General features: G+C 45.2%; 1 protein-coding gene across 1 annotated transcript; it reads left to right on the forward strand.

Annotated features, from left to right (window-relative positions):
- Window positions 1-4,734: 4,734 nt before the first annotated feature.
- LOC121978494 (protein QUIRKY-like) lies at window positions 4,735-8,005 on the forward strand. Its single transcript, XM_042530838.1, has one exon. The coding sequence runs from the start codon at window positions 4,816-4,818 to the stop codon at window positions 7,909-7,911; it is 3,096 nt and encodes a 1,031-aa protein (XP_042386772.1). The 5' UTR covers window positions 4,735-4,815; the 3' UTR covers window positions 7,912-8,005.
- Window positions 8,006-12,581: the final 4,576 nt, after the last annotated feature.

The raw sequence follows: 12,581 nt of genomic DNA on the forward strand, positions 1-12,581 counted from the left end.
CTTAAATTCAAAATTCTTAGCTGTTTGTGCATAATTAAACAAGTGTCATTCCAATTCCACCCTCTTTTACTCATGTTTCACAAAAACATAAAATCTTTAGTTATATCATTATAGTTGGCAGGACTTTCTGATGAGAGGTTGGAAATCTCTTTTTTCCATTTTCAAAAAGAAGTACCAAGAATACGTTCATTGGCACTTCTCAAGTACTGATTAATTAAAAAGGACCCCAGTTAAGAGAGTTGGATCGTGGAGCTGATATCATTGTTGCTACACCAGGATGTTTGAATGATATTCTGAATATGAAAAGATTGAACCTCCATCAAGTACTGATTAATTAAATTGCAACTATGAGAAAATTTTGTTGCAATAATTTCTGGTTTGGAATATATTAAGTTCCCAGGAATGATAAATCTATCACTATATGATGTGGTTGAGATAAATGATGAATGTGTCTCCTTTTAAGCATTCAAATTAGTCATCTTGTTACCTGGTGCTCTTACTACTTTTTCAACTATAATTTTTTGTCTTGGTTTACTAATATATTATTTATGTGTTTTTACAGTTTACAAATCTCAAGTACTCCAGAGTTAAAATTGATGAAGTGCGGTTCGAGTGGGCTGAATGCATGCTAGATTACATTTGAAGTGCGGTTCTACCTTGATGTGTTGTTAAAAGAATGTTCTACCTTAATGATTCTGATATATATTAGCTTTTGATGTAAAAAGAATGTTTGTGTATTTTATGGATACTGTTGTAAGAAGATTATTTATGTAATTTGTGAATATTTGTGTATTTTATGGATACTGTTAAATGAAGAATATTTGTGTAATTAATGAATATTTGTGTTTTTTTTTTGTTATTGTCAGTTTTTCATTGTTTCGGAAATCAAATTTGTGAAAAATACTGATATTACATCGGTTTTCCACCGTTGCAAAACCGATGTTATTAACTAATATTACATCGGTCGTATACCGCTGCCAAAACTGGTGTTATTAACATATAATATTACATCGGTTTTACACCGTTGATGAAAACAGTGTCGTTAAGTGATACTACACCTGTTAATAACCGATTCGAACACCGGTGTCGTTAAGTGATACTACACCGGTTTTAACTCGATGTCTAAAATGACAGACCTTTTACATCGGCTTCATAGACATCGGTCAAAAATGTAATAGACACCGATGGAAAACCGATGTCTATGAGGGTTTTTGTTGTAGTGTAAGCACAATAACGATCCATCTCGAGGGGTCGCCGACCTAAATAAGGCATAGTGGTCGGGATAATTTTCACCGTCTGTACAACATTTTCTCCCTTTTGGTTCGCGAGTTCCCAATCCCATAAAGGAAGAGGGGCAGCTTTACAGTCCAGTTGAGAGGAGGCTGAAATCAAAGTTGGAACTTCCTTTCTCCTTGTAGACTGGATTTCTTCAACATGAACATATTTGATTGCTCAGGCCTGCAAAGTATCGAAATCGACTGGGGCTTTTTTCTAGAGACTTAAAAAAATATCCATCTATTAAGTTTTGTGAGAAGACACTGACCAGCACGTCCAATGTAACCGAGGAAATATTCATAGCTACCCGGTTGAACTGTTGTATATATTCCTTTAAAAGTTCTTTGGAATTTTGCTTGAGAGCAAACAAATCAAGTGGAATTTTTTGATACCTCCTGGTGGCAAAGTGGTGAATGAACATAATCTTGAATTCTTCAAACGTTCGAATGGGAAAACAAAAAGACGATTAAACCACCTTTAAACCGAGCCTGAGAGAATTGTCAAGAAGACTCGACATTTGATGTCAAATGTATACTAATGTAATAAAGAGGTGTTTTCAAATTTACAGACATGGTCCTCAGGGTAGGTTGTTTTATTGTATTCCTCGATCTGCAGTGCTTGCAAATGTTGCGGTAATTCATCTTGAATGATATTTCTTGAAATGGAGGGTCTTGGGATGCCTTCTCTCTGTTAGATGCGGGAGTTTTTCCCCTTAGAGGATCTCGATATAGGGTCTTTCTCTCATATTCCAAGGATGGTGCTCATATAGCTGATGCCCCAATTAGTGTAAGGATCACAACTTGAGGAGTTTTGGTTGGTCTAGTCAACTTTTGATGAGACACTTGAGGTGCTTCAGCCGATCAAGGTGGCATCTTGGCTTGGGTACTGGCGGTGTTAGTTGTTAGGGATATCCTTGCAATACCACCTGTGTCATGACAGTAATCATTTTGTTGAAATCATTCATTTCCAGGGTGATGATGTTGGGCATTCCAGTGTCATCCATCTCAATGTCTCAGTTCATGTCTTAACTAAGAGTTATCACAAATAGCTCTAAATTTAATCCTATCGAGATTGCTGATGAATAACTGTTGGTGCAGGTTGCACTGATAATTAGATTTTTAATGTATGACAAATAGGTTAAAGTTAGATATGTTGTTTGTCTAACATTTCTACCAAGTGTGCAGGAATTGATTGGTCTGAAGGACCTGACACCAAGCTGAAATCCAGTTAGTTCCACAGGACCCAATAGCTAGTACGAGGTCTAGATAGGTCCATAGGACCCGATATCTAGCAGGAAGTCCAGTTGAGTCTGCGGGACCTAACAACCAATCGAAATCCATTTGGGTCCGCTAGACCTGACAACTGGCGGGAAGACTTGGTGGGTCAAAAATAAAGTCAAGCGACTGCAATTAGTAAGTGGAGGTAAGCAACTGGAGGAGAGATTCAGTGAGGGCGTATTCCTAGTTGAGGGAACTGTAAACGTCGTTCCAACTTAGGTCCATTTGGAAAACCTAAGCTGAGACTTTGACTAGATCCTGGTCTCAACAAGAAAAGATCTAATTACTTCTACTATCACATTTTTAATGTGCTAACTCTGTTTTGTAGGGTACTTTTTATACTTGGACTAACTCTTTTTTGCAGGGAAGTGAAGGTTGAAAAAGAGGGTCCGCGTGCCCGGGTCTGGGCACCTGGAGTTAGTCTAGGCACCCAGAGTAGCTTAACCCGTGGATGCCTAGCCAGGCACCCAAACGATCCAGGTGCTCAGAGTTGGTCCAGGCATTCAGACCACAAAAATTATCCAGAAGTTGAGTTGGAACGCGACGACTGGCCGAACACATGTCAACGGTCCAGGCACCCGGAGGAGGTACGAGTGCTCGGAAGTGGATAAACTTGACGGATTAAGTTTTAACGAGAGCTCCCCATGTTAGCACGGACCAGGCGCCCGAGAGGGGCTCCAGGTGCCCGAAATGGACCTATATAAAGGTGTTCGACCAGCAGCTTCAGAAAATCATCTACTACAAGTTTCATTCTTGCGCGCTGCTCTGAAAAGGCTTCGACGACACCGAAAAGTTGCTCCAAAGTTCGAAGAACAAAAGATTTCAATTTCCTTTCTGTTTTTCAATAACAATTATTTCAATTCTTGTACTCAATATTTGTAACACATTATTCAAACTGATAGTGATTGTCCAATGAAGGCGATCGATGATCGCGGGCCTTGGAGTAGAAGTCGTCGAAGACTTTGGACAAAGTAAAACCACTTGTGTTAGCATTCACTTTTTGTCTCTGTTCTTTTCCATTACGTATTCTTGATTTCTGAAAAAGTGAAAAATACTATTCACCCCCCTCTAGCATATTTATGGTCCAACATGAACCATCGGTGAATTGACATTGAGGTTGACAAAGTCATCAATCTCCTATGGACAACAAGGCTTGTGGAGGGATCCGCCAGAGTATGGGAAAAAGAAATAACGAAGGAGAGGGTTAGAATAACGATCAGGGGTGTCCCAGCTCATCCACTCTGTCGTTCAAATAAGTCTACAACGAGGGAGAATAAAAAAGTAAAGTAGTAGATGTTCTTAGTCCAAATAGTTACCTCCCTCACGTGCAAGAGTAGACAACCTTTTATAGAGATGTAGTTGCATGTGCTCTCACGTTCTCTACGTGTTCTGAGATCCATGCTTATGTTACCCACATTTATTGAAATAAATAGCTATGTTGCTTACCTATTTCGCGTTAAACAGTTGCGTCTCCCACGTTCTTCGAGAAAAAATGACTACGTTGTCTGTATCTTCAGTGAATAACAGCTCAATGCCTTGCTTGTTAGAAGTCGAATATACCGATTTGGATCTGGGAAACTTGGACTCAGGGGTGGTGTGGAGTTAAAGATCATACGGAGTCGGAGATAGTATAGAGTCAGAGACTGTACAGAGTCAAGAATGGCTCGGAGTTGAAGACGGTACAAAATAGGAGGCATTGTGGAACCGAAGATCACACGGAGTCGAGGTTGATCTGGAGTCAGAGACTATACAAAGTCGGGAATAGTCTAGAATTGAAAACTGAGAGTTCGAAGCAAATTAGAGTCAGAGATTGTATAGACTCGAGAGCGGTCTAAAGTTGGAGAACAATTTTCTATTAACTTTGACCTTTATCTCATAAGCCTATCTCCCATGTCAATGGCAATATTTGAGTCCAATATGATTTTCTCGGTTCGGGTTTAAATCTGTAAAGAACAAAATTAATGCTTCCCATAGAAATTCCGTTAGTTCCAAGCTAACTGCCTTTACATAAAGCGCGAATTCGATTCGCTAAAGCGCGCGAAGAAAAAGCAGAGCGCTGGCAAGGCAAGAATCCATCAGGACTCGAAGGCGAGGTCATGCCCTGCGTAAGCGTCAAGCCATCGAGATGAAGAATCCATCGGCGTCACCAGCATCCACCCACTAAAGCAAAAGCGTTCCCAAGACAAAGAAAGCCATCGACGCGTCGGCCGCTTCCTCTTCTCACAATCCGAAGATTGAATAATCTTATCTCTGCCATGAGAGCATGACGAGCTCGCCGGCCCCCGCCACTGTCCGCAAGCTCGCCGTAGAAGTCGTCGACGCGCGTGACCTCGTTCCCAAGGATGGCCACGGCACCTCGAGCCCCTACGTTGTTGTGGAGTTCGACGGGCAGCGGCAGCGGACGCACACGGTGGCCCGCGACCTCAACCCGCAGTGGCATGAGCGACTCGAGTTCGTGGTGGCCGACCCGGCCACCATGGCGGACCAGGAGTTAGACGTCGAGGTCTACAACGACAAGCGGATGGGTAACCCAAACGGGGGTCGCAAGAACCACTTCCTGGGCCGAGTGCGCATCTGTGGCTCTCAGTTCGCTCGTCGCGGTGATGAGGGATTGATCTACTTCCCACTCGAGCGCCGGAGCCTCCTCAGCTGGATCCACGGCGAGATTGGCCTCAAGATTTACTACTACGACGAACCGCTCCCTCCGGAGGAGACCAAGCCCGAGGGGGCGGATCCCAATCAGCCCACTACCGCACCGCCTCCCAACCCGGAGGAGCCCAAAGACCTGCTGCCGGATGGCCCTGCTCCAACGGAGACCGCTGTCGAGACGCAGTCCCCGCCACTGGTCTCCGTCGTGGTTGTGGAGGAATCTCCGCCCCCTTCCGTGAACATGCACGTTGAAACCGTGGCGCCGCCATCCCCAGAGCCGACATCGGTGGAGGCTTATCCGCCGGAGGTGCGGAAGATGCAAACTTCAGCGAACATGGAAAGGCCTGGACGGATTTCGTCGAAGAGGATCGTCAGCGGCGAGTGTGGCCCTAGAGTGCTATCGGGTCGCTTCGTTTCTTGCAACGAGTCCGTCGATCGAGCACCGCCGCCGGCCTACGACTTGGTTGAGCCGATGCACTACCTTTTCGTCCGCGTGGTGAAGGCAAGGGGCCTTCGCCCGAGCGAGAGCCCCCCGCTCGTGAGGATCCGAGCAGGACCACATGCCCGCCGTTGCTTGCCGGGGAGAGACAGCGGCGGCGGCAGCGGAAACCTGGAGTGGAACCAAGTGTTGGCTCTGAGCCATAGCAGGCCGGAGTCAAGGTTAGAGATCTCCGTGTGGGACAGTGGACCACCCGAAGTTTTCATGGGTGGCGTGTGCTTCGACCTGACGGACGTGCCGGTCCGAGAACCGCCTGACGGTCCGCTCGCTCCCCGGTGGTATCGCCTCGAGGGCGGCGGAGGCGATGACGCCCCTGTGACAGGGGACATCATGGTGGCGGTGTGGATTGGGACCCAGGCGGACGAGTCGTTCCCTGAGGCGTGGAGCTCGGACGAACCGTATGTGAGCTACGTCTACACCCGATCGAAGGTGTACCAGTCGCCTAAGATGTGGTACCTCCGAGCCTCCATCATCGAGGTCCAGGACCTGCGTCTTGCGGCTCCGGCGTCTGTGCACGATGTGCGAGTCAAGATTCAGTTGGGATTTCAGTCGGCGAGGACGCGGCGGCCCAACTCGGCCAATCGCAGCTCTTGTTCCTTCTCATGGATGGAGGATCTCATGTTTGTCGTGTCCGAGCCCCTCACAAATCAGGAGATGCACGTGCTGGTTGAAGACCGAACGACCAAGGAGGCGGCGCTACTCGGATACGCGGTAGTACAGGTGGCCTCAGTGGAGCAGAGGTTAGATGAGCGGCAGGGGGTCGCGTCTCAGTGGTTGAACCTCGAGGCGGCAACCGAAGGGGAGGGAGGAGGAGGAGGGGGGCCGAATGGTAGTGGCTATTGCGGCCGCATCAACCTCCGGCTTTGCCTGGAGGGCGGGTATCACGTGCTGGACGAAGCAGCACACGTGTGCAGCGACTTCCGGCCGACTGCGAAGCAGCTCTGGAAGCCAGCGGTGGGCGTGCTGGAGTTGGGCATTTTAGGAGCTCGTGGTCTGCTTCCGATGAAGACAAAGGCCGCCGGCGGTGGCGGCGCTGGCAAGGGCTCCACCGATGCCTACTGCGTTGCTAAGTACGGCAAGAAATGGGTGCGGACGAGGACCGTCGTCGACAGCTTCGACCCCAGGTGGAACGAGCAGTACACGTGGCAGGTGTACGACCCCTGCACCGTTCTCACCGTTGGAATGTTCGACAACTGGAGGATGTTTGACCCGACCGGCGAGCGTCAGGACTTCCGGATCGGCAAGGTCCGGATCCGGGTCTCCACCCTGGAGAGCAACCGGGTGTACACCACCTCGTACCCGCTACTGCAATTGCTGCGCTCCGGCGTCAAGAAGATGGGAGAGGTGCAGCTGGCCGTCCGCTTCGCGTGCACGGCGCTGCTGCCGGACACCTGCGCCATGTACGTGCAGCCGATGCTCCCACGAATGCACTACCTGAAACCCATCGGCGTGGTGCATCAGGAGGTGCTGCGGGTGTCGGCGATCAGGATGGTGGCGGAGTGGCTGGACCGGTCGGAACCGCCTCTGGGGCGGGAGGTGGTGCGATGGATGCTTGACGTGGACACCCACTCGTGGAGCATCCGGAGAAGCAAGGCCAATTGGTTCCGGGTCATGGGCGTTATCGCATGGGCCTTCGGGCTCGCGAGGTGGATCGACGACATCCGACGCTGGAGGAACCCCACCACCACGGTGCTGGTCCACGTGCTCTACCTGGTGCTGGTGTGGTACCCGGAGCTGGTGGTGCCCACGGCGGCGCTCTACGTGTTCCTAATTGGGGTGTGGTACCATCGGTTCCGGCCGCGAGCGCCGGCAGGGATGGATACGCGGCTTTCCCAGGCGGACATAGTGGAGGCTGACGAATTAGACGAGGAATTCGACCCGGTGCCGAGCACGAAGCAGCCGGAGGTGGTGAGGGCGCGGTATGACCGGCTGAGGACGCTGGCGGCGCGAGTGCAGAGGGTGTTGGGGGACTTCGCGGCGCAGGGAGAGCGGGTGCAGGCGCTCGTGAGCTGGAGAGACCCCAGGGCGACGAGGCTCTTCATCTTTGTCTGCCTTGTGGTCGCGCTGGTGCTCTTCGTGGTGCCGCCCAAGGTGGTGGCTGTGGCGCTTGGCTTCTACTTCCTCCGCCACCCCATGTTCCGGGACCCAATGCCGCCGGCAAGCCTGAACTTTTTCCGGCGGCTGCCCAGTTTGTCGGACCGGCTGTTGTAGTTACTGATCGATCAATGTCTGGGGAAGTTTTGGGTAAATTTGTTTTTATGTTTCGAGCATAAATTTTTAAGCTCAATAAACTTATTTTCCAAAATTTTAATATTGCTAAAATAATCACCCAAAAATGTTGTGGTGCTTATGAAATCAGGTTATTTTTTCTATTTTCATTTCTTATTGCCTATTATAGCATTTTTTTTAAAAAAATGAAAATTAAGCATATTTTTCGTTAAAAATAAATTTATGTTTTTTACTCTTTCCAATCAAAACTATCTTTTGGATTGTGATAGAGTAAATCAACTTGAATCCACTAACTCTAAATAAGTATTCTAATATATTGTAAAGCTATATATTAACATGTATACAATTTAATTATAATTATATTTCTTAACTTTTTATTTAAAATACAAAAATATATATTTTTATATTCTTAAATTATTTTTAAAAAAAAATTTAAAAAAAAAGTAATTTAAATTTAATGTATTGATGCGGCGATAAGGGAGAGTACACCTGTCATGAGTCAAGTGGCATGATGTTGGTCAAAGTCAAGGTGGTTAAGACTTGCGGAAAGAGTTGGCTAAAGGTGGCTATCTGGTTATCCCGGTCGGCAAAGAGTGGTCGGACGGATCATCCGGTCGATCAGACAAATGACCATCATGGGTCGGTCGACCGAATGGATAAACTCATAGCTGGTTGTTTCGGTCGGCAGAAAAATGAGCCGCTCGAAGCGCCCGTCCGACGCAAGAAAGGACATTATACAGGAGGAGATGAGAAAATAAAATAGAATAATCCGTTCATCATTAAATATGAAGAAGCTAAGACAAAGAAGAACACTTCATCTATCATTAATACACGGAAGACAAGACAAAGAAGTCTTCTTCTAGCAATTAATATCATTAAATAAGAGCAGATGAATGATGGTAAAGAAATGTATAAAGGATAGGCCAACTATGAGGAAAGGGGAGATTTTCCTATTTCTTGGTTATTCATTCTCTCTTCCTGATTCTAACTTGAGCATCTGAGGACCAACGTCAGGGACCCCTTCCCTGGTTTGGTTTTGTTGTGCAGGATTGATGTATTCATCCTGTCAGTAGCCACTCCATCCCCGACTTTCCAACTTCCCTCATTCAAACAGGATCATGTATTAAATGTATTTCTTTATTATTTGTCTATATAATACCACCGACCGTGAGGTGCAGGCTGCCGTGCGACCTTCCCGCAGTGGATCCCAATCATCGTCGCTATGGTTGATCCGTCGGTCTCCCCTCAGCCTTGATGTTGCTGCATCGACACAGATACTCCATCGTCATGCCCTATCTTGGATCCACTGTCCCTCTTCCGATCCACAACTCTCGGCCAACCAACGTCCCCTGTCTTCGCTCACACTCACGGAGCTTCTTCCCTCACACTCCTTGCGGCCAGATTTGAGGTAATCGTTAACCCTAGCTACTGGTTTAGGTGTGTGAATGTGGGATTGTTGATTTGTGTACATGGTTGGGTGTGGGATTGCTAAATTAGGGTATATGGTTTGGTGGAAAGCAGCTTCACTAGCTCCAGCCACTGTTGCTTGCTGTCATCACCGGAGAAGAAGGCCAGGTAATGGTCCTTTTAACTACGACGGTGATATAGATTTTGGTATATTACTATAAGGATCCTTAATTAGTTGGATTTGGGATTGTTTTCCAATTGGCAATGGAGGATTGGGATGAAATTGTGTGGGTCCAGCCAATACAACTCTAACCATTACTGCTCATCGGTGATCCATAGCTCTGACCGTGAGCCACAGGTTGTGCCATTGAGCTTGGGTGAGTTCTAGGTGATGAACTTGTTGTTAACCCAAATGTATTAGTGTATGGAATTATTTAGGATTAGGTTAACCTTAGTTTGATCGATGGATTAAATTTAGTTGGGGATTTGATTTAGCTAATTAATTTTTATATGTAATTAGCTAAATTTGTATATTATGTATTACAGGACTTTGATTCGAGACGAGCGTCTCGACGTGGGGTCTATTTTGGAGACGAACTCCACTTTTTGAGGCAGGTATCTTGACTTATCTCTTTTGATATGTCATGTTGATAAATGTAGTAGGTTATAGCCTTTAGTAATAATTATGCTTATCTTTGCTTTGGTATGTCACTATATGATAACTGTTGCATGCTTTTATCTATTCTGCATTTATGTTGTATACCCTCTTATTTATTGTCATGATTATTTTTGCTCATAGTGGTAGTGGCATACCATGCATTAGGATACACCGGACTAGACATTTACCATATCTGACCCGTGTACCTAAATCTGTTTTATTTGATCCATTTATTTTTTGTACATATTTTATGGAGGTAGAGATGGTCAGGATTTTTATGCATAGTGTCATGCACCATCTCGCATGATTGCATGCTGAGTAATTGTTGACTCCATTATTATTGAGCACATTTCTAGTTACATGGATTTGCACACACAACCACTCATGGGTTAGTAGTTTTATTCTGTCAGGGTTTATTGTAGCAGGTTGCTCTGTCGGTGTTCCGCTGGTCAGCTCATGGGTAGTGTGACTGCAGCGTGATAGCAGGACAGGGATCCCTCCTCTGGATTGTCTCAGGGAGATGAGAGCATTGAGCTCCCCCACTTATGATTTGGGGTAAGAGGATAGGTGTACTCCGACAGTATCCTGCTCACTCGGTCACTCATCAGGAGTAGTGATGGCAGAGTGTACAGTTGTCATAGCCCTACCCACTCGGTCTCATCATCGTGTGTGAGACGGTTAACTGGCGTCAGGGGTGACCAGGACATGTCATTGACATCATATACATGATTGCATTTATTGTTTGTGTTTGCTGCATTTTATTTACTACATATTCGATGGATGCATATGTTTGGCATGCATACAGGGACATGTTACCTTTGGTCTGACGACCTTATTATTCTGATAGGAGGTTCTAGTGAGTACAGTTTGTCCTTTCCTTACAGTTTTACATTTTCCATTACTTCAGGAGATTGTACACATTTATTACTACTAGTTATTTCTTATTATGCATGTCAACTTGGTATCCGTTGAGTGTTGGACTCACCCCGTTGATATTTTCTTATTTCAGGTTGAGACCGTCAGGATGTTCCAGTTACTAGTCCCCTGGTCATGAGAGTTTACGTATTAGTCTTGTGGTTTTTTGTTTGTTTCGAACTTGTAATGGATTTGCACTTTGGATTGTATGGTTTTGCTTAAGACATTGTGATGGTTGTATTTTTGCTTGCTTAGTAGATTTTTATTTGGTGGGTTTTGTTACGCTCCTATCAGTTGGCAGAAGAGGTAAGTTAGATGTTGTTTTTGCTTTCTTTTGTATTATGGTGACAGCCAGAGGCTGTTTGGATATAAATTGCATGGTTAGTTAGTATTTTTATATTTATTGATCCGGCCGTGTTGGCCATGTATGAGTTGGTTGTAGTAAAGTTTTATATTGTCACTCGTACAGGGAAGATGTTGTCAAAATTTCTTTTGGCAGAGACTACTTGGGGCGTGACATTATTTTTGGTATCGGAGTAAGGTATACGATACTTGCTTTTCGTTTTAGATTTTGTTTGTTAATCTGATACCAATTTATTTGGTATCAGAGCAAAATTTTGCATATTTCCGATGCTTGCTTTTCGGGATTTGGATTTTCGAGTTTAGCGACCTAATTTGGGTAATTTTCGGAGTTGTACAAATTTCCGTCGATTTTTCTCGTTTCGAAGTTCTGAGGTCATAAATGGGGACTGAACAGCGACGGAACATCTCCAGACGGCAAATAGGTATGATAGTTCATTTTATAATTTTGGTACTTGTAGTAATATTCGGGTAATAATTTAACAGATATGAGGACATATGCGCGTGTTCTCGCTCCGAGACAATGGAACGGGAAGAGAATCGATTGGATATGCAGTCTTCGGTTTCATCGGGGATTGATTCTTGCCACTTTTCGCTCTTATTCGATTCAAATCAATAGAACAAGAACCGAACGTTCATTGTGAGCTACGTAGGTTTTACCTCTTGCTTGCTGTTTCGGGATACAATGATAATCTTGAGGTTTGCATTTACTTCTTCCACGGGTCCGCTTTGGATTTGCGAATTTGGGAGAATATGATTGAGGTTATGGTAGGAATCATGGGAAATATATATTATAATAATAATAATAATAATAATAATAACTATAAATTAAACTCTTCCTAATATGTTAATTGGTTAACTAATTAACTTTACTATAATTTGCTTAATAGAGTAAGATTAATTTAATCTAGTAAACCTATATGATAAAGTTGTATAGAATGTTAGCCATATCTCAACATATCTATATTGACAAATTTTGCTAGTTATGAATGTCGTATTCATGAACCTGATGAGAATTCCCGTGCCTTCATGAGAGATATAGGTAGACTACCTACTCTTAGACCGCAGCGACTGACCGTCTCCCTACCATCCGTTGATATATTAGACGTCACTGAGGAGGTCAGAGGTTGCCCGTTAGATTTTGGCAACATGATACTCATGGTTGATTTATTAGTCCTGGAAATGGTCGAGTTCGACATTATCCTGAGCATGGATTAGCTGTCAGCATATTATGCCACGATTGATTGCCAGACGAGGGTGGTCACATTCTGACCTATGAACCAACCCTCGTGGGATTTCACTGGCATCATGG

Source organism: Zingiber officinale, chromosome 1B (assembly GCF_018446385.1).
Source record: "Zingiber officinale cultivar Zhangliang chromosome 1B, Zo_v1.1, whole genome shotgun sequence".
NCBI classification, from domain to species: Eukaryota; Viridiplantae; Streptophyta; class Magnoliopsida; order Zingiberales; family Zingiberaceae; genus Zingiber; species Zingiber officinale.